Source organism: Myotis nattereri (genome assembly GCF_964212035.1).
Source record: "Myotis nattereri genome assembly, chromosome: 1".
In the NCBI taxonomy this organism is placed as follows: domain Eukaryota; kingdom Metazoa; phylum Chordata; class Mammalia; order Chiroptera; family Vespertilionidae; genus Myotis; species Myotis nattereri.
In genome coordinates, this window is record NC_138075.1 from 186,093,277 (window position 1) to 186,116,988 (window position 23,712).

At 38.2% G+C, this 23,712-nt stretch overlaps 1 protein-coding gene across 2 annotated transcripts in view; it reads right to left on the bottom strand.

Moving 5' to 3' along the window:
- The window catches only part of SLC4A4 (solute carrier family 4 member 4), a 282,065-nt gene that overhangs the window by 37,206 nt on the left and 221,147 nt on the right, over positions 1-23,712 (bottom strand). For both annotated transcript variants that reach the window (XM_081095570.1, XM_081095571.1), the window contains 2 exons: positions 15,487-15,548; positions 7,145-7,336 (listed from right to left, as the gene is read on the bottom strand). In XM_081095570.1, the coding sequence (XP_080951696.1) occupies positions 7,145-7,336; positions 15,487-15,548 (254 nt within the window). The remainder of the gene's footprint in view (positions 1-7,144; positions 7,337-15,486; positions 15,549-23,712) is intronic.

The following is a 23,712-nucleotide window of genomic DNA, read 5'->3' on the forward strand; positions in this document are numbered from 1 at the left end:
CCTCTGAAGCCACAGAGGACATTCAGTTTTCACTTTGCGAGGCCTGCAGCTGCTCCTGCATTAACTGGGGGAAAGGCTGTGAGCCTGCAGAGCAGTTCCCATGGATGGAGCTGTTAGAGCAGCAGGCACCCCGTGGGTCCTCAATAAACATTAATTTGCGATGTCAACTCCTCTCATGATTGTGGTGCTTGGAAAATGCTAAAAACAACTGTGTAAAAAGCATTTATTCTAGATGAACAAAAAGTAAGCCAGACAAATATGTGCCTTTTGGCAATCATGAAAAGGCACACCATACCATGAGAATTTTTACATTTGAGCTCCTAGAAGCCAATGCTATAAAGCACTGTAAAAGAAATAAGCACTGACATCAGTATAGCAATCATAATACACTGTACTTTGAATTAATAATACCTACTATAATTAGAATTCAATAAAAGGAAAGTCTGATTTAGACTCCAGGATTTTAATGCCTTAAGTTCCAGAGTCAGAAAGATTTGGGGGAACAAACAAGGGAATTCATTTGGACAATTTATCTGGGTGGGGCTTAGAACTTGCCAACGGAAATCTACCAGAAAAAAGAAAAGTTTTTCCAAGCATGGACAGAGGGGAGTAGGCCTGATAAAGTGGTTCAGCAGGGATGCTAAGGAGATCTCAGCAACCACAGGCCTCTTCCTCCATCCTGGCTTAAAACTGAGCAGTAGAACAAGGAACCAAATGAGTGTGTGCCAGAAGCAAATGATCAAATCCCATGGGAAACACGATGGCCCGGTCTGGTCACTTTATTCTAAACTGAAACTGAAAATCTGGAGTTGAACCAGAACAGTATAAACAGAGGAACAGGAGTCTGCAAACATATCACATGAAAAATGACTGTAGTCCTCAAGAAGTTGTGGGAAGAAACGGTCTTCAAAGATGCGAAATGTTTCCTAGGAAAGACTAAATATGTTCTGTGTAGCTTCAGAGGGAGAAGCAGACCCCGAAGAGAGAGGCTGTAGAAAGGCAGATCTATATTTCTATCAAGAATGCTTTTGGAGACCTGAAGTTCCTGTCCCAAAAAGATTCAAGCAGCCCACCAGTGAAAACTTGTTAGGAATTAGGCGGCAACGTTGGATTATGTGGTAGTCAAAGTCCTAACACTAAAATTCAATGATTAGGCCTAATTATAAAAATTTCTTGACCTTCTAATAGGGTCTTGTATATCCCCCAAAATCATTACTATAAAGGGTTCTTGGGCTATAAAAGATGGTTTTATATTTTATATTAAGGAATAAAAATAAAAATTAAAAAAAATTCGTAAGTCATGGCTATAAATTAGACAATCTGGAAATGGAGTAGGAGACCATTTTGCGTTAAGGTATGGATTTCAATGCTGGTGACTTTTCCATGATGGACAAGTAAGCTGAGAGTTCTTAGAACCATCAAGCTACCATGGTCAAATTACTTCTTCTGTCCACACACTGCCTTTATGCTGCCATTAAAGCTCTCACAAAGTTATATGGCCAATCAGTGCTCCCAACCTTATTTTTCTTAGGGGTCAACTTAAGTTGACTATTTTAATTTTTTGTGTGTGTGTCAAATGTCCATAAGAACTGAAGTAGTTGTAATCTTTGTCAAATGTTTACTGGATTATGTTATATTTACACCTAAATATCCCTTTCTCACTGTTAAGAAAATTATTTATAGAAAAGAATTTTGAATTAAAATCAAGTGTCCTTGACTTTAAAAATTACATTTCTTGGCACAAAATAACACAAGAATTTGAAAATCTGTTTCTCTTTCACTAACAGCAAAGTTATTTTCTGAATGAGTTTCAATAACCAGCCAAATGTCACCCAGTATTAGTAACACTAGACATACAATATATGCCCATTATTTTTTACTTATTTCTTGATATATTACTTATTTTTGTTTGACAGCTTTTACCATTCATCAGAAAGTTTCTGAGAAAAAAAGGAAATAGAATAGAGGTGTCACCTAATTTTTATAGAGTTGTTTATAAACTAAACACATCAAACTTTAATAGAATTGTCACAGGCCAAAATGTCAAACAAAAAACATGTTTCCAAAAATATAAGTCAATTGTGGAATTCTAGTCTCTCCTGTGTATTATATGGCTAAAAACCAAATGCATCACCTAACTAAAATGCTCATGTTTTCACTGACATTTCTGAACCCATCCATAAAGCCAGTCCTCATCGACCGCCATCAGCTTACTTAAGTCAAAGAAGGCACCAAAGTGTGACCCTACAGGAGATCTTAACCATGAATGTGGCAAAAGGATCAAAATGAGTCATTATCATTTCAAAATCCAAAAATCTAACTTATTCAACAAATATAAAGTTCCAACAATGTGTTAGGTCCATGAATTAACTTGTCCTAGTATTGTGTCAAGCACAAAGTTACAATATTTTTTCCATATTGAAAGTATTATATGATATTATATGATATAGAATAGTGTTTTGTTTTCTAAATACTGACATCAAAGAACTTTCTGCTCAAGTTTCATCTAAATAAAACGTAGGTTTCATAAATTTCACCTGGAATCTACTGACTTTATTTAAATAACTATTACAACTAGGATGCATTATCTATAAAAATCTTACCATTACATTAATTCATGTGAGGGTTTAAATTGTTACTTAGTCTAAGAGGAAAAAAAGAAAATTAAACAGTTCCTTAAGAACGACATTTTCATGTCAATTATATATATCAGCTGGCCACACTGAATTTGACATATTAAAAGTTCCAATAATTTTGCCTAATTCAGAGGGCTCTATAGTTTTATAAATTCTACTCATCACAGTTCTACTCTGTCTTTAAGCTTCTGCTTCCATTTTGCCAGCAGATGTGCCGTGATGGCATTTTTGTTCCATGCTTATGGTCACTTGCTGGAATGAGATTCTGGAAGAATATTTTAGGTTTAATTCCCTGAGCCATCTGCCACAGAAGATCACAGATGAAGCTGTGATGTTTTGATACAGAAAGACTTTGACTAAAGACTTGAGGCTGATGTAACAGACCAGTAACTGTGTGAGACAGTAGACCAATGCATCCCTCCAGCAAGAACAGAGGCACGATGGGATACTGAAAATCCACCCACATCTACTGAGCCTTCGGATTCTCTGGAAATGACTGATATACAAATTGAATTCCTGAGAGCCAGACTAGCAAAGGAGAATTCTTTCCTCGTAAGTGTTCATACTGATGGATTGCATGGGTAACTGACTCTGGTCTAGGCAAAGTAATGAGAAACTGAACCAGGGAAACAGAAGTGTAAGTGTAAAGGAAAGAGATTACAGCGGGATAATTTAGGGGATGGTAATGAGGTTAATTTGACTTAAAACAAAAATTTGGAGAGGCAAATGCAATGGACACCATCTTTTGTCAAAACAGATCTATGTTCTATGCCTTTCCACCATGCTCTTTGCATTGTGAGGCTGACCTGTGTGGTCTACAGTGAGCTCCCTTGCTCTATGGATTCCAGATGGATTTAGTCCATGGCAATCTGGACAGGCCAACAGAGGAAAGCGAGAGATCAGAGTACTGATTCCCTTCACTGTATCCCAGTGAGGCTGCTTCACACTGGCTACATCTCTCTATCCAAGGTCACAGTGCCTCTCAAGACAGCTCTCTCTACCCTTCTCTCTTCTTCCAGGTTCCAGCAGCCACTTCCTTTCCACATTCTTTGGGCTGGGACAGTAACAACCCCACTGCTATGAGCACTGGACACTACACTCTCCCTGTGGTTTCCCTAAACTTAACCTCACCTAAGTCCACAGTTTGCTAGGAAAGGGTACATGTTAGCCAATGGCAGTTCTGAAACTGGACTCTACAGCTTTTGTGTTCCTACGTCTGTGCTCTTTTCTTAGAATGCAGCATGTATCTACTTGACTAGTTTCCATGAGTCAAGTATTAAGTACCTAATCTGCATCCGGCATTTTGCTAATGGATATGTGAGGAATAAATAGAAGTGCAACAGCTTTCCAGCAGTTTACAGTCTTAACTGATTAATAATTCATGCAAATGTTTTGAAATGAGTACGAAAGAGACATGACTGTGAAGGCTACAGAAAAATAGGGTGTTTTGTAAGACCAGGGTACTGCCATCTAGTATTAACATTTGGAGATTTCAGAGGTTTCTTGTCGGTGTGAGGGAGAAAGTAGTAACAGGCTTAATTATTGTATCAACAATCAAGGACTATCTAATTTATCATGTTTAAGCATATAATTTTTAATTGTAGAATATAATATGTAAGTGTAAGAATCTATAAACCTATCTGCTCCTACCCTATTGAGACCATCCTTCTAAATGACAGCTTAAATCAGGGGTGGGAGCCTTTTTTCTGCCACCGGCTATTTAGATATTTATAACATCATTCTCAGGACATACAAAATTATCAACTTAAAAATTAGCCTGCTATATTTGATCAAACAATTAATTAACTCACCCCTAATGCCTTGGCACGGCCAGACCAAAGGATTTCATGGGCCTTATAAGGCTTGAGTGCCGGACGTTCCCCACACTGGCTTAACTAAAAACATATGTTGGCAAATGAACAAGCAATTTTTTTAACTTATTATTCATGTATATATGTGTGAATTTATGTATGTATTGCAACTATTTAACCGCACATGTGAAGTAAGAAGAGGAAAGTCTGAAAGCCCACACACTTGAACATTGCTTCTTAGAAATAACATGTGTTCTCCTCCTGTTTACTGTATGATTTGGTATATACAATTCTCAACTATGTTGGAATCTTCTTAACAGGAACTGTTACTACAAATGCATCATTATTCTATTTTCACATATTCATGACTTTTTCAAGAGCATTTATCAATGGCTGAGAAATTACCTGCTTGGATTCTCCTAAGGGAAAAATTTCTTTAAATCTGAAGAGCTATTTTCAATTTTGAAATTATTGCTGGAAGAAAAGAGGTAATGTCTATATAGACAGTTAAAATTATCTCCATTCATCTTTTTTTTAAAATATATTTTATTGATTTTTTACAGAAAGGAAAGGAGAGAGACAGAGAGTTAGAAACATCGATGAGAGAGAAACATCGATTAGCTGCCTCCTGCACACCCCCCACTGGGGATGTGCCCGCAACCAAGGTACATGCCCCTGACCGGAATCGAACCTGGGACCATTCAGTCCGCAGGCTGACGCTCTATCCACTGAGCCAAACCAGTCCCGGCTCCATTCATCTTAAGGTTGAAATTAGTTTATTCTGTTAATTACGATTGCTTCATAAAGTTTTCACTTTTCCACCGGCTATGTCTAAATATCAGACTTTGGAAAGTGGATGATGATTCCCAAGTTGCTCAGTGAATTAATAATTAATAAAGAAAAAAGCCTCAATAGAGAAGAAATCATCCTAAAAGACCTTTCCTCAAGAATCTGTTCTACAGGAAACTTTCACCATTGAAGAGGTAGGTCAAGGAAGCATATTTCCCAGTGTGTGAAGGTGTTACAAGCTGAAACATCTTCAGGGACAGGCAGTTAATCTGAATGTGTGAAGTAGTCAAGTCTTAGACAATACAGAGTTGTGAGGATAATAACTACCTGCGAAGTACAGACCCCTAAGGCCTGAAGTGTGTGTATGTGTGTGTACAAATAAAGAATGGCTGGGGGCTAAATTCTACCTGTGGACCACCAGTTTGTGGTGTCAATTTTAGGCAGACTAAGTTGAATACTTCTTTCTACATTTCAACTTTGTGGAAATTTTTCATTCCTTGGGCAAACTAGTTCAAAACATTTCATTTATAGCAGTGGTCTGAATGTGTGTCCCCCCAAAGTCCATATATTGAAATCCTAACCCCCAAAGAAGATGGTATTAGGAGGTGGAGCCTTGGATTGTGCTTAGGTCATAAGGGTGAATGAAGCCTTTATGAATGAGATTAGTATTTTTATTAAAGAGACACCAAACTGATTCCTAGCCCTTTGAACACATGAGGACACAGCAAAAAAGCGATGGCTATGAACCAGAAACAGGGCCTTCACCCAACCATGATGGCTTCTAATCTTGGATTTCCCAGCCTCCAGAACTGTATGAAATAAATGTCTGTTGTTTATAAGCCTCCCATTCTATAGCATTCTGTTACAGTACCTCAAATAGACTAAGACAATGACCAACCTACCCCTTTATTTTCAATTTTATAAGAAGAATCAAAGAGTCAAAGTATTAATTTTAAGTTTCATTTCCTAGGCATTGAAAAAAGGAACTTCCTCAAATGCATCTCATGCCTTTTAAGTTCTTCCACTCCTTGTACACAAAACACGAGAGAAAAGATTTCATGAAATTCCAGTATAGAGCAGTTCACTGATAAAAATCAGGTATTATCAAAATTACCTAAGAATTACTGACATCCTAAACACTGAGAACTGAACTGTGAAACAAAGGATTATCTTAGTTTTATTCTTCAGGTGAAACACACACACACACACACACACACACACACACAAAAATGCCATTATCTAAATGTTGATCTTATCTTGTACTGTCTCAAAGAATCACAGTTGTGACTTTATGTTCAACCAAGCATATTAATGGGAGACAGGATGTCTGCACAACTCAACTCAATCATCTGTTTTTCCATACCATGACATTCATTATTATGGGATGGAAAGTTTGGCTAAGATAACACTCATATCTTATGCCAATACTTGTGTAACAACACAGTTGAAGTTTTCTCCCACGGCTCATAATTTAACTACTAAAATACTCAATTGGACATCTGATGAGCAAGAAATTCTACATCAAAATTCCTGATTAATATGAAATGAGTTTTTGCTTCCATACTCAAACACTATGGATTTAAAAGATATTTTCTTTAACTTGTGTTAATGTTGTGTTTTTACGTACAACATGCTCCATTTTTTTTCACTTTAGTACAGTCAGAATTATGACAGTCAGAATTTATGACAGAATTATGTGAGCAAAATCCATGGAAGGCTTTTCAAAGCTGGACTATAATTATTTTAAAAATACATATGCATATGGAAAAAGACTGGAAAGCAAATTTTTAAATGCACAAAATTACATTGGAAAGGTTGAATTACAGGTGCCCGTTTCCTTACATAAAATTGTATCATTGTTGATACAGTGTAAATTCAATGAAAATTATTTAAAGCTCAAGTACTTACCATGGTTGGAAAATAACGACTGGTTTTGAACTTTTTCAGAGCCATGGAAGTGGTGTAGGTGCCCAAAAAGAGGATGAAAGACATGAGTGTGACATCAGGAACAAAATCGCAGTTGCTCCCCACAAGCTGGCCTCCATGTTTCAAACACTCCTTCTTCGACAAAAGTGCCCAGTCAAAGGTAGCATTGTAGTACTGAAGAAGAAAAACATTAACATTTTTCTAGAGCACACTGACATATCAAAAGCTTTTCTACTTGAGGGGCCAATAGGGACTATGCTAAAAGTCACTGTACAACAGTCTGAAGGCCATCTTTGCAGGGTGAAACTGGGTGAGATGTTAATGGGATAACAAGTACGGGTGCCCAGGAGGCTGGCAGTTATTGAAAATACAATGAGAATGTCACAGTCTGTTACCTACTTTGAGCTACAACCTAACAGTCACCTATTTGTTCAACCGAAACAAACCAAGACCTTCTTTCCCATCAGTCTTCCTGAGAGTAAACTGAGGCACAATATCCTGTCTCAAAATGTGAGAGTCTGAAACACGGTTGTTCAAAAGTACTTACTTTTGTAGTGAGCAGCTCCTTATGCTTCAAGCTTTTAATGCACTAAAAGTGAGTATATATTGTAAACTACTCATTTACCCAACATTTTCACAAATGAGCTATTTGTTTTCTAAATAACTAGAGTTGGAAAATTAAGGAATACAACTATAAAATGTTGATGGGCCCTGCTTTTTCAATGTACATCCTGATAAAATATAGCTTTTTTTCTTGTTGACTCCAGGTCTGCATCATGAGCATCCCTCATTGGAACGTGCGGTAATGGGCTGTGGTGTTGTGTATGGGATATCCATCCATCCCTACATTACATGGCCTCAAGCTCAAAGGTCAATTTTCAAATTTCCTTCTCATAAGTTGCTGTCATGTTGTCAGTGTTGTGCTTCTCAAGAACAGCTCACTCCTGTTCCTATTTTCTGTTTCTGCTATTCAGGAGAATCCTTTTGCTAAGGTAATGAATAGGCCAGTGCACCCACCCCCAGCTGCTCTGAGTTTTAGCCTCAACCAGCTCACAGCTCCCTCCTTCTCTAGAGAACTACCTTCAGCCTAAGTCAGAGCTACCTCACCTGGAATGTTATACCCTCCTGAAGCCAATTACTGACCACACTAATGGGGTGCTACTGACTGAATATTTGGGATCCCCTAAAACTCAATGTTGAAACCTAATTCCCTATGTGATGGAGGTGGAGCCTTCATGAATGGGATTAGTGTCCTTCCAGAGAGCTCCCTTGCCCCTTCTGCCATATGAGGACATAGTGAGGAGAAGGCTGTCTATGAGGTAGACAGCACATCCGCACCAGATACTGAATCTGCCAACACCATGATATTGGACTTCCTCTTGGGTACAGGGCTAATAGGTATATGTGTAAACAGAAGAGCTATTTGAGGATACCTTGCAAATAAGTGTGGAAAGGGAAATTTCTCCTGTCTTCTGGAAGCAAGAATTCTACCTCACACCAAATGCATCCTCAGTACCATTTACTGTACAATGAATTCTCTTGATATGTTAATAGGAGTGATCTAGTCAAAAAAGATCATACATATAAAAGAAGACTTTCTGGACAGGAAACGTGCTATATTTTTATAGAACTCAACATGTACAGTGCTCACACTTCTCTTTTACAGCAACAACAAAAATAAACTCTAAATCATTCCCTGAAATATTTTTTCTATATTAGCATAACTTAAAAACACCTGAATTGCATAATTACTCCTTTATCAAATTCTGCTCCTGAGAGTTGATTAACCATGTCTCATTTTGTTTTTTTAAATTTCTGCAAATGGATGTTTTCAGCAGAATACATTTAAAGTTTAGAAGTCATGATAGGTAACAGATTTCTTTGTTTTAAAATCCGCAAATATTTACTATAATTTCAGGTAGGGTCTTTTATATCGGCAGAATGACTTTTTTTTTTTCAATTGCCACCTGAGGATATGTCTTTATTGATTTTTATTTTAAAGAGAGAGGAAGGGAGAAAGAGAGAGAAAGAGAATTTAAAAAAAAATCAACGTGAGTGAGAAACATCCATTAGTTGCTTCCCGTATATGGGCCCAACCTGGGATCGAACCGGCAACCTAGGTATGTACCCACAACCTTTTGGTGTATGGGATGAGGCTCCAACTAAGCCACCCAGCTAGGGCCAGAATGCTTTTTTATAACTAGAGTTCCCAAAGAGGTAGGCTGCATTAAAACAATACCAACAGGAAGTTTTATTGATTTTCTTGCAGAGATCCAGGTTGAAGTGAAAACTATACACACGTACGTGAAACGATAAAGATCTTTTCTTGCTTACACACAATGCTTCATTCACCTATCCATTAAGTCCTTTATTCAAACCTTACTGAGTTCTCACCATGTGGAGGGACTGACAGTGAGTGGACCAGGTGGGTCAAAGCAGATTGTCCATGTAAATGGAAAGTGAGAAAAAAAAGTAAAGGAAATGGGATCAAGTTTCTGGTGGTCTTAACTGAGGTCAAGCTCATAGAAGAAGATTTTAGTCTATTTATCTGGATCTCATCTTCTAGAGACACTGTTTATATTAAGTGGATTTGTTTCTAACTCTTAAAAGTAGAATGTATACTAAAATATTAATTTCAAAATTTAAAATATTATAGCATCCTCTCCAATCACAAAAGTGGGGGCTAGATGAGAGAGGATGGGCAGAATGAAGCTAGGTCATATGTATGTGGGTTTCACTGTGCTATGCTCTCTACTTTAGGGCACATTTTACATGTTCCATAATAGTTTAAAAACTAGGCACTAGGCACATGTAATCTTCAAGGAGATTTAAGGACAGAGTGGTTCCTGCACTTATCTTTCTCAATGAGAGAAAAGCATAAGGATGCTACGCACAAGAAGATAAACATGACATTCCATTTCCTATTGAAATAAATGTTCACTCCTCAAATTGCCCAGAAGGTATATCAAATCAAAGCACTTTTGCTTTCATGTCTGGCTGCCCAGCAGAATATATGAGACTATAATACTTCTTAGTCCCATGATTAACAGCATCTCCATGTAGACATGATATGCTTTTCTGGGTAATATAATAAGGGAAAATAATTGAAAAATTAAAAATTCTACATTGCTCTCTTTGAGTATAGACTGGTAAAACATATGCCTTTTTAAATATATATAAATGATGGTAATGCTATAAATAAAAGTCTCAAGGTTAAATAGAACATGTACTCATTTAGGGTTCTTCCCTGCAGTGGGTGAGTCAGATTTGCAGTAATCTACAATCTTATTTTATGATGGACAGGATGCATTTGAGCTTCACTTGTCTGTAGTACATGCATTATTGTAAAATATCAAAACTAATTAGTTAAGATTCAGGAAGTTGCAGGATACCGTCACAGCTGGATAAGCTATAAAATCATAATTTTTAAACATCCACCAGAGATGAGGATGCAAAGAAACCTAAATAAATTCCAAAAAGTTACAAAACCTTCAAAAGCTGCCTCACCCTTGGCAGAGTAGCAGGTGGAAGATAAAGCAACTACAGATGGAGGTAAGGAGAAATAAACCAAACCTTAAATGAATTTTTAATAGCTGCCTAACTGCCGGTTAGGATTCTGAGGGGCCCTAGGCATAAATGGAGCCTGTATCCACCCACAAAACTTTCTCAGTCTTTGCCATGTGCCTGGGTAGCATAGAGAAGGCTGGAGGTTAGATAAGATTGCTGCAAGAAATCCCCCCTTAGACCCAGAGTCTCCACCAAATGCAAGAAAGCCCCTTTCCTAAGATGGGAGGCAGGGCAGGAGAGCTGAGAGAAAACCCTTGGAACCATTCAGGCACTTTTGACTAAAGAGGACTAAGGCATTTGACCCCTAGATATTGAGGCAGAGCAGTCGGAAAAAAAAAGATCTCTCAAAGCCCAAAAGCTGGGGCATAGAACAAGATCTAAACATTCCATGGGGCATTCTGGGATGAGGGGGGTGTTCTTGTTTGGGGTGGCATTTGCATGAGAGTATAAAACTGCCAAAATGCATGGCCGTGAACACATAAGAACTGCACATTTTACAACAGGCCTCAATTTACTAAAAAACAATTTATTTATTTATTTATTTATTTATTTATTTATTTATTTGACCCTTATACCGAGAGGAGCAAAAGTAGGTTTACAGGTGTTTGTATGGAAAATAATGCAAAAGATAATCCTATCCAATAATAGAGAAACGTGGTAATTAACCATAACTTCGCTACCCTTCCCATTGGCTAATCAGTGAGATATGCAAATTAACTGCCAACCAAGATGGCGGCCGGCAGTCAGGCAGCTGAAGCAAACAGGAGGCTTGCTTGCTCCAGTGACGGAGGAAGCCAAGGTTCCCCGCCTGCAGCTGCCGGCCTCTGAGCTGCAGTCTAAGAAACAATGTTGCAATTATAGAAGCTAAACAATCCCCAGAAACCTGCTTTCAGCCCCGTCAGAGCTGGAGCAAGCAGGACCGCAACAGTGTTACGGTCCCAAACAAACCCAGATACATACTTTCAGCAGCTGAGGTCTCAGAGCTGGAGCCAAGCCTCAGAGCTAAAGCTGGCTCTCAGTTCCACTGACAACCATAGAAGGCAAATAAATCCCAGAATTAAAAAAAGAAAAGAAAAAAAGGAGAGGTTGGGAGCTTCAGTCACCAGCCAGCATGAAAACGGCCCTCAGCCCTTTACCCAGACTGGCCAGGCACCCCAGTGGGGACCACCACCCTGAAGGGGGTGTGACCAGCTGCAAACAGCCATCATCCCCTCATCCAGGCTGGCCAGGCACCCAAGCAGGATCCCCACCCTGATCCGGGACACCCTTTAGGACAAACCAGCCAGCCCCCACCCATGCACCAGGCCTCTATCCTATATAGTAAAAGGGTAATATGCAAACTGACCCTAACAGCAGAAAGACTGGGAATGACTGGTCACTAGGACACACACTGACCACCAGAGGGCAGACTCTCATTGCAGGAGGTGCCCTCTGGTGTTCAGGTTGCTCTCACATGGGAGGAGCTCTGCTCAGCCACAAGCCAGGCTGATGGCTGCCAGTACAGCGGTGGTGGTGGGAGCCTCTCCTGCCTCCTCAGCAGCGCTAAGGATGTCCAACTGCAGTTTAGGCCTGCTCCCCACTGGCAAGTAGACATCCCCCGAGGGCTCCAAGCTGCCAGAGGGATGTCTGATTGCCATCTTAGGCCCAATTCCCCGGGGAGCGGGCCTAAACCAGCAGGTGGTCATCCCCTGAGGGGTCCCAGACTGCGAGAGGGCACAGGCTGGGCTGAGGGACCCCCTCCCTCCCCGCCGAGTGCACAAATTTTTGTGCACCAGGCCTCTAGTCAATAATAAAACAAGAATAAACTTTGTGATTTGTGTACTGACAACTGTAAGCCTACTTTTGGTATCTTGGGTGTAAATATTATTACCATCACCAGTTTACAAATGGGAAACAGAAGTTTCCACAGGATATTTTTTTAAATTTTTTATTGATTAATTTATTACATATGTGTCCTTATCCCCATGTTATCCCCTACCTCCCCACTCATGCCCTCACCCCCCTGTTGTCCGTGTCCATTGGTTAAGCCTATATGCTTGCATATAAGTCCTCTGGTTGATCTCTCCCCCTTACCCCCACCCTCCCCTACCTTCCCTCCGAGGCCCAATGGTCCGGTCGATGCCTCTCCGTCTCTGGATCTGTCCTTGTTCATCAGTTTATGTTGTTTATTATATTCCACAAATGAGTGAGATCATGTGGTATTTATCCTTCTCTAACTGGCTTATTTCACTTAGCATAATGCTCTCCAGTTCCATCCATGCTGTGGCAAATGGTAAGAATTCCTTCTTTTTTACAGCAGCGTAGTATTCCATTGTATAGATGTATCACAGTTTTTTAATCCATTCATCTGTTGATGGGCACTTAGGCTGTTTCCAAATCTTAGCTATGGTAAATTGTGCTGCTATGAACATAGGGATGCATATATCCTTTCTTATTGGTGTTTCTGATTTCTTGGGATATATTCCTAGAAGTGGGATCACTGGGTTTCCACAGGCTAGTAAATAGTGGAGCCTTGCATTTGAAGCTAGGCAGTCTGACACAAGAACTCAATATCTACAAGTCTTCTACATGAAACAGTGGTGATTACCCAAACAATGGAAATGAGCAAATTTTGGAGTTGGAAAGACCTAAGTTCAAATACTGGTTTTACCATATACTGGTGATATAGCCTTTGGAAGGTCAGTTAACCTTTCTAAGCCTCTGTTTCATCTATAAATTACAGGTTACATAATAGCTCACAAAGTTATTGTAAGGATTATAGACAATTAATGTAAAGCGTCTGTCCCCTAGTAGGTGCTTAAAAAATGGTAGTTATTGCTGATGATAATAATCATATTACCTCTTCAATACTCATTTCTAGATTATCTACCTATATATTGTCTGTGTGTGTGTCTATGCAAAGTACACACAAAGGAATTGATATGGATAGAAAAGGAGAGATGAAAATAGAATAAACATTATCTTTCATAATTATATATACACATATGCATATTTTTTCCTAATTTTTTCTCTGAACATAGCCACTTAACAATTTAATTAAGGTGTGCAATTAGTGCACACAGGAGGGGCTGCTGCCCTGAAAAATACAGCACTCATAGGAACTGAGAGGGTAAACATTTCAATTTGCAAACACTGAAGCATCATGGTGCTTCAGTGTTTCCAATATCACAAGTCTTGGAACTACCCAGACTTCAATTCTCTGTTCTACAAATTTATGGCTATGTGACCTTGAGCAAGAAAGATTTCTTACCTTCTGGAACTTCAGTTTCTTTCATCTAGCAAATGGAGATATTCATGCCTGGTAGTTTGTGTTAATGATTATAATACATATTAAGGTTTATAATGATTATAAGACATGTACAACACCTTGTTGGTAGCAGATGCTCTATAATTGGCAGTTAAATTATAATCATCATTGTGCCTTTATATCCTCTATCATAGTCACAAACTGCCATTTGTTTTCCATGAATCTTACAGTGTCATCTGACTATAATTATGATATATCAATTACTGAAGTCTCCCCAGGTCTTGCCCAAAGACAGGACTTAAAAATTCATTAATTTTATAGCTTTCCTTGATTAGTTACAAAAATAATTAGGTTAGGAACAATCTCTTTTTAAGTCAGTGGAAACGAGTGTTTTATTAATTTTTATTGTTTACGGTTTTAATTAAATATACTTTTAAATTTTTAGATTTTAATTAAAATTCTTTAAAGTCTAGAAGAGAGTATTTTTCTCTGTATTTTAAATCAAATCCTTTCAGGCAATAGGCTGGCTGGCTCAAAGATTGAAAACTGAACTCTTTTCTCTATGTGGCTTTTAAAAGGTATATGCACATACAGACACACACTCAAATGTGGAAGAAATAAAGAGGCTATGTTTGGGGAAAGTCAGAGAAAAGTTTTAAAAAGTTAAGAGAGCCACAGACTATGAAAACAAGAGAGAAACAGGGTCAAGTGAGAGTTATCCAGGAAAGATACAAAACATCATCTTTGAAAGGGATGTTGTGTGTAATACCTGCATAAGTGTTCTGGTCTCCTGAGAGATGGGCACTCTATCAATACAAGGTATTCTGGTTTCCGTCTTTGTAAGTGAGAGATTGATAGTCTCTGGTCAGAGTCCATGTCCAGGGCAGGAGGAACACAATGGGAAGTGTGAGACAGCACTTTCCTCTTTTTCTCAAGCACAAAAGTCTCCTTCCAGTGTGTGACCTTCCATGCAAAACAGCTCATTTTTAAAACTTAGTTCAAGTCTCTTAAAGACCCTTGGTTACTTGCCATGGGAAAGGATATCATGTGACAGAGGCTTGGTGTTTTTCTAAGTGACAGGGGAAATGTCCCACTACAATCACTCTTTAGTGAGGAGAACACAGTCAGAAGAATTCCTAATTGTACTAGGAACAGAGAGAGGACACCATGCTCTCATTTCTCGACTCCCCTCACTTTACCTTGTGAAAATATTTCAAGGTGACAGTTAATTGGCTAAGCAGTTAAATTCCTAAGCAGGTTTAAAAAGCATGCGGTAGAAGAAAATATTCACTCCAGTTTAAAAAAACACACACAAAAACACACACACACAAAAGAAAAAGCAAGCTAAATAGAGCAAGGAAAGTGTTATTTCTGTCCTTCTACCATCACTGAGTGTTAAACGTGCTTGGGCTAGGCTTGCTGAGTGGAAGGAGGTATCACATTATGAATATAATAATTAGGGTATACAATGTGCAAGTGTACAAGTGGCTCGGAATATTAAGTCACTTACCGTGTCAGTAGTTGGCAATTCCTCTGGAGCCAATGTGGTGTCATTAGATATTGAGATATTAACTGTAAGACAAAGATAATTTTTACTAAGAAAGTAAAAGGTAAATGACAAAAAAAATACAGAACTGGTCATCTAAAACTGCAGGGCTAGGCATTACAAATATCTTTAATAACAATATAAGGGCACAATTGATTTTTCTTTATTAAAACTACTAGAGGCCTGATGCACGAAATTCATGCAAGAGTAGTCCTTCCTTCCCCCGGCTTCTGGCACTGGCTTCCCTCTGGCACCCGGGACCCAGGCTTCCCTTGCAGCCCCAGCTTTGTCTGGAAGGTCATCTGGAAGGATGTCCAGTCTAACTAGCATATTATACTTTCATTATTATAGATATTTACCTTTCACCTAGATAAAATAATCAAAACTTTGGACACATCTGTCATACTCTAATCTGGTAAGAAACATGGCAAATATTGAATGAGAAGGCACTAAAATTTGTTTTGGGTTTCATACTTCGGTGGAAGACATGGCTGTTAACAAGTTGATGACTGCCTTCACGTAGAGTCAAACTCACAAACTGGAGTTTCACTATATAAGAGGCAACCTCTTGGGAATTTTTGGAAGTCTGGACTGTATATGAGAAAGTATGTCTTTGCAAAATGTGTGAAAACAAAACAAAAAAAAACACACAGTAATAAATAAATAATAAATTATATACTAGAGCATATAATTGGGATGAATATTTAATCTAATTTTTAAAATTATTTCATCTAATTTGACATCATTTGTAGATGTTGCCTGCAAAGAACCAAATTTATTTATTAAACCAACCCTCCTCTTGTGACTATTTCATTTAGTATTTAAAAGCATTCTATAATTAAAACAGTTTTCTTTATCAGATGAGCCTTTTTCTTAATATGTGAAGCTTTTTGTATTATAAAATACATTGCTACTCAGAATATCCCTAAAGTATGGAAATACTGGCAATTAACAGTTACCAGGTTTTTGTCTTTGAGGGTTGCACATTCCATTTAACATCCAAATTGCTAATTATTGTTTGGTCCCCAAGCACCACCCCTTCTCCAAGCCCCTAGCCCAGTGATGGTGAACCTATGACACGCGTGTCAGAGGTGACCCGCGAACTCATTTTTTTGGTTGATTTTTCTTTGTTAAATGGCATTTAAATATATAAAATAAATATCAAAAATACAAGTCTTTGTTTTACTATGGTTGCAAATATCAAAAAATTTCTATATGTGACACGGCACCAGAGTTCAGTTAGGATTTTTCAAAATGCTGACACACCAAGCTCAAAAGGTTCGCCATCTCTGACCTAGCCTGTCCTTTTAGTTTGCCATGGTGTAGGTCTCCACTACATAAACTTTTAAGGAGAACCAAACAGGTTTATTTGACTGTGAACTTTCAAATATAAACTCTATCAGGGAAGACTACAAGGGGCATGTCTTGTTTACAGCATTTCCCCAGAATCTGCCCAGTTTGGCACTTAACAAACAGGAACTCAAAATATTTGTTTTATTATTCAATCTTTAAAAAGAAGGAAATCCTGCTATTTGCAGCAACGTGGATAAACATGAAGCACTTTAATGTTAAATGAAATGAGCCAAAGACTAATACCGCCTGGTATCACTTATAGATAGAATCGTAAGAAAAGAAAAGATAGGTCGAACTCAAAAAAAACCAAAGAGTAATATGGTGGTGGCCAGGGGCTGGGGGTGGGGAAATAGGGAGAGGCTGGTAAAAGGGTCCGAACTTTCTCTATAAGATGAATAAGATCTAAGGATCTAATGTAACACATGGTGACTATAATTAATAATACTGTATTACTTCATTAAAATTTGCTGAGAGTAGAACTTAAGTGTTCTCATCAAATAAAATAAATATGTGAGGTTGTGGATGTGTTAATTAACTTGATGGGAAACCTTTCACAATTCATATGTAAATGAAATCATCCTGTTATTCACTTTAGGTATATTAAAATTGTTTTTGTCAATTATACTTCAATAAGGCTGAAAAATATTTGTTTACAGTCAATAAAAGAAGCTAGGAAAGGGGCCATTTAATTTGTAGTCACAAATGAGTGAGAGCAGATAAAGGCAAACACAAGGAAGTAAGGAAAGAAATAAAAAGAGGGAAGATATTTAGCTTAAGTCCTAGTTCTTCTCAGTTTGAGAGTCCATTCTGATCTTTGAAGGCTCTGGAACTGTTAAATTTTTAACCTCAAGCTGGTTGCTGCCAAGCATTCCCATTTCCTCTGTAAAACAAGCATGCATACAAACTGTTTGCTTACTAGAATGTTCTGTTTCATTACAGGTCACAGAAAGAATCTAAACAGGTGAAAGGATGCTTCGCCCAAGCGATACAACCAAACATGCATCCACTCCCAAAAGAACGATGTTAGCAAATTATCTTTCACAAAACTTAGATTTTTATTACCATTTTGTTTTAAAGGCTTGAAGCACATTTCTCACATTACTCCATTTGTTCACTTAAAAACACACAAGCCCATTGAGCAGGTATACTTTTATACCCTTTTTGTGTTGAGTGGGACTCTGGACCACCCTCTGCCAGGGTTCTTGCCCAGGGTTACAGGGCCAATCCAAAGTAGAGTTGGTACCCAAACCTGCTCAGCATTCTTTCTTTTCTTACCCAGCATTTCTAACTATCAAAATCAAGATGATGCAGGTGGCCACAGAATTCAAGGTGGGAGAGCAGTTGCTAGTGTTAGATGATGTGAATCTTGACTGGAACTGAAATATCTGAGTGTTGAGAAGAAAACAGCATATGTGCAACCACAGGCACTACTTAGATGGGGCCTGGGAAGCCGCTCGTCCTGAGCCAGGTTCTTTAATGCAATTTTATGAGCTTCCTGCACAAAGCAGTGAAGGTCTTTTCGCAACATACTTCTCTGCATAAAACAAGGAGCGGGGAGGGAGGGGGAAAGATAGTCAATGCTTTCCGTGTGTGAAATGAATGACAGGTAATGAAGACCATGAGGAAACTAAAATAGGATTCCAGTCTGAACGTTTAGCAACTGCTCTTAAGTTTTGGGGACACATCAATGTTGTTCATAAAATTCCTTTTATCTTTTTAGTTTTCCTCGGAGTCAAGCTCCTAAATAAAGTACATAGGCTCTCAAAATACCAAAAGACCAGTATCAAAAGGACAGTAAAAAAATATCAACTCTTCATAGTTATTTTAATAAGCAGCTACTTCAAGAGAAAGACTTTAAAAGAAATATGTAAACAAGCACTTCCACAAATATATATTGGCAGAATATGGTAGAGTCCATAAATAAGATTAAAAGTTAATTTATTTAAGCTCATAGAAGAAAAAATGACTAATTCCAATTGGGAGCTTTGTCTACAAGAGCCATTGGTCACCGTTTGGATATAGAATTTGATACATGATACACATACGATGCAAATATTTTGGCAACCAACTGCAGAATGGTCTGTTTATGTAGAATTTGCAATATCCTTAATTAGGATTCTGGAAAGGTCAAATGAAAAAGCCAAAATACACTGCACTCTGCCTGTCCTCACTATTTGCTGAGCACCGGGGCTTATGAAGCAAAGGAAGTCTTTGCCCTAACAGCCTGGCTCATTTAGAATCAGCCACTTGTTACCGGGACAGTCTGTGCCCAATACTTGGTTTCAGGGAGTTTCCGCAGGTTGATCGTTTTATGTTACTTGGATTTTCACTTCCTGATCCTCCTTCCCACGTATCAAATTCTAGCTGATCCTCTGGAACAGGGAAATGAACGTGGTCAGTAAGAGACATTTAAACCCGTGTCTGTGAGTTTTCACTCTTTAGCTGGCTTTCCTTTCTTTATGTTTCATGAGAGATCTAGAGAAAGAACGGGCTGTAGGAGCTATCCGTGGACACATCCATGTGTCCTTGCTAGTATACCTTCTGCAGAGGGACTATCAACTGCATTGCTTCATGCTGTCCTTTATCCTCTAGTAACCTGGCACCAGGAACCACCCCATGACTCCTCTGCTTTACACATCAGCAGGAACTGTACCATCAGGAGCACACGCAAAAGCTCACTTAAGACCACGAGGTCAAGTACGAGCAACAACTGGCCCCTGAGGCAGATCTGTCTGCTCTGATGTACCACCACATCACAATGGAGAGAAAGGGACGCTGGGAGAACTGGGCTGAAATTCTGGCCCCGCTGCCTTCAGAAGCACAGGGTCTCCAAACTCCCTCGCCACATAATCTTGAGGAAGTTACGTCACTCCTCTTGACTACAAATCCCTCATTTGTAAAATTGGATTTAGAACTATCTACCTCAAAAGGTTACTGTGTGGATTAAATAAGACATTGTAGGCATAAGTGTTAGCACAGGGTCCAGTACCAGGTAAGAGCTAAATAAATGGTAGCTAAGATTATTACTAGCTTTACTAGTATGACCTGGAGAAAGCAGAATTATATCCCTGGAGAGAATGTCAGCTAACTCACAAATTTGTGTGATAATTAAATGCATATGTATTATAATACATATATTAAAATGTAGTTTATGGAAATCCTCTAGTAAAATGGCTGGTATTGGGAGGGTGCTTCAAAAAAGTCAACCAAATCTGAAACTATACCCTCTGCATAGCTTCTGGGGTTACAATCATGTGAAACTGACTAACCTGCTCTGAATCGGAATACATTTAAGAGTATTCGTCATGACAATAAAACTTTAATGTTTTAGCCCATTCGATTTCAGCAACATCTTTAGGAAATTCAGTAACTGGAAAATAGATACAGAATAAAACTGAATAAGCTCCTTGCCTACCTGGTCATAATAGCTTTCTTTAAGGGCCCTGGAAAATTGGAGCACACATGTGCCTCTGGAGAAAGTCAAATATTTATGCTTTCAGTTTCTAGATCAATAAAAAACCAAAGTGGCTTTTGTAGGGATGACAAGGCAAACGAGGGAAACTCTGAGAGAAGTAGCTCTCTGGGAAATTACCTGCCAGTATTTCAGCCTTTAATCTTAAAACAGAATTAACAGAAAGTTTTTCTTCACTCTTTCTTGTTATTATCTTTTTTGTTTTCCTATGTATCGTTACCAGGCCTGATGCTTGAGATTTTCACTATATTCAGGCAAGTTCAGGTTATGACCCGCTTGGGGCATGGACGCTTTCCCATGTTCACTGTGATCCTGCACTGGACGTTAAAGAGCTGAGCTGCTACCCGTATGAAGCTGGATATGTTTAGCCACAAAACTTATAGAAGTATTTTCACAAAAACTTCTCTTTCATATTCACTTACCTTACCTTTAGCATATGAAGAGACATTATTCAGGGGTATGTTTTTAACATCTGTGTTTTATACCAACCCTAAGCTAGAGAAATTCCAGGTCTGGTGATTATCCAAATTCATTGCTTTTCCTTTTCTGATTCCTGCTGCAAGCATGTACAGAAAGTGCTGAAAGATAGGTTGGGACAGTAAAAGGAAGCTAAAACAATGGGTCCTTCAAATATCTTTGCTTTTCTTAAAAGACTGGTGTGGGTGCAGCGTCCTTGCAAACAGAAGCCTGAGCAATGCTGCACCAGAGGGCCTAGGGCGTCCCCTTTAACCATCAGTCTATGGTTTAAACCTACTTTATAATCTAAAGAGGGAATGACACATAATAAAAAAAAATTACATAGAATATGATGCAGGTCACGGAAGATAAGTTAGGATTATCTTTTATTTCCTAATTTTCTTTTAATGGGCTTTCTAATTATGAAATACATATTGACTATAATATGGGACCCCAGGAGACGTGGTCCAGCAGTCCTTTTTAATGGTTATAACATACTGATGGGTAACATTTATTAAGATAATAGAAAAATTATATAGAAAGAAATGGTAATGAAATTCCACTCCAGTGACAACCATCATAGAGCATCTGGAAGCCTCCTCATGCTGTGAATAAAACAGAAGTATGGAAATGAAAGCCATGGCTAGTTGCAATCACTTGACTTGGTCTTACAGTTTCACACCAGGGAAAAGGCCATCATTTACTAGAGATACGAGGGCCAATGGTGCACTGGGTGCCCGAGAAAGGCTTTATTCATCTCATTCATCCATTATTAAGCATGTTCTCCCCAGGACAGCCAACAATGAATCAATAAAATATATCCCTTCTATTAACAATATAGCATAGTGTCTGTTATCTTGAGACAATTCTTTCTTGCTTTTCTAATTGGTTTATCATTTTTACCAAGCTTCTTTCCCCTCCAGATACAAAACCAACACCTGGTCAGAATAGTTATTTCGATCCTTTCCAAAATATTAACATGCCAGTGAGTGTATAGACACCTTGGCCCATTAGGTAAATGAACACAGGTACTAGAGTGACATTTATTTCTAATGTCTGGGTCAAATGAAAATACAACCTTGTTCATCCAATAGTAATTAATACTATTTTAAAACAACACATTTTATAAAAAGCAATATTTGTACATATATATGTGGGGGGAGGATATGTATTCTACTTCATTGCAAGTAGCACAATTCTTTAAAAAAACAATGAAATAGACCCTCAGTAAATTTTTTTTGATGACAGAGGGAAAGGAAAAAGGGTAAAATTTTGTCCTGTTCACAAAATTCCAACATTTATGTTTTATGTGTTTGCTTTTTATTATTTTATTTTTATTTTTGGTTTTTTTGTTGTTTTTGTTATTGTTGTTGTTTTAAAATGGATAGTTTGTTTTTAAAATCCTCCCCATCAAAACAAAAGGAGACATATGTACTACTCTTTGTAATACTTTAAGCAATAAAACAAAATTTAAAAAAAATCCTCACCATCAATCTGTTGCCTCTCGTAGGCACCCTAACCGAGGATCAACCAGCAACTTAGGTACCTAGGTATGTGCCCTGACCGGGAAGCAAACCCGGGACGTTTGGATATATGGGATGATGCTCCAACCAACTGAACCACCCGGCCAGGGCTGATTTTTATGTTTTTGAATGAATTAGATTCCTCTTAGCAGAGCCGACCATCTCACCTCTAGGACTTTAAAGCCTTCTTCTATATGACTGTATGCTGTATGCATGCTTGCTAACACTTTCGTAGTCTTGAGATCCAGTGGAATAGTATTAAATTATCTAATTATGATGCACTGAACACCTTAACATTTTTTCTTTAAATATGGCTTCAACGTTTCACATTTATCTACCACAGCATATTAGTTGATAATTTTTTATAGGCTTCCCATTGAAGCTTAGTTAGTATTTTTTGCTAAGAAATTTTCAGGAAAAAAAAAATGTTTGAACCCCTGTACATGAATACAAATTGTCTGGGGCATTTTTTGTGGGGTGATGAGAAATTTAAAAAAAAAAACAAAAACACAAATTTTTATGCAGTACCTGTTAGGTGCCAAACAATTTTATATATGGCATTTCATTTAATCCTTTTAGTAACCTCTAAACAGCGGTTCTCAACCTGTGGGTCACGACCATCGAAAAACACATATAGCATATCAGATATTTATATTATGATTCATAACAGTAGCAAAGTTACAGTTATGAAGTAGCAACGAAAATAATTTTATGGTTGGGGATCACCACAACATGAGGAACTGTATTAAAGGGTCGTGGCATTAGGAAGGTTGAGAACCACTGCTAGAGAAAGTACAATTACTAACCCAGCTCACAGATTATCAAACAAAGAGATTAGGTAATTGGCATAGCCCAAAGTCAAACTGCTCATCAGAGCTTAAATTCAAACTCAGTTTCTTTTACACCAAAGCACATATTGTTTACACTTTTTTACAGTAGCGATTTTCTAAATTGGGATGTTAGTGATGAAATAAGATATTGTGACTTGTCCTTCAATTAGATATTTTCAGTTTTCACTTTTGGCTTTTGAACTAAATCGCCTTCTTTCCCATACACCTCTGCTATGTAACTATCAAGAAAAAGTGGGTAACAGAACACCTATTGCCTCTATATTAACTAACAGCTATCCCATGTCTGAGAAAAGGAAATTTTAATACAAAAACCATCCACCTGACTGATAGGTCAAACTTCACAGCCAATTTTCCTTTTAGTACTTGCAACTGAGCTTCCTTAGTTCTTCTGTAAATGAGAACCTGGGTAAACAACCTGGGTTACTGAGCAATGGATGAAGTCAGAGGAAGGGAGAAAAGGGTACATTAAGAAAAGGAAACTCAGATAGATCTAGAGGGTATTATGCGAAGTGAAATAAGTCAGGCAGAGAAAGAC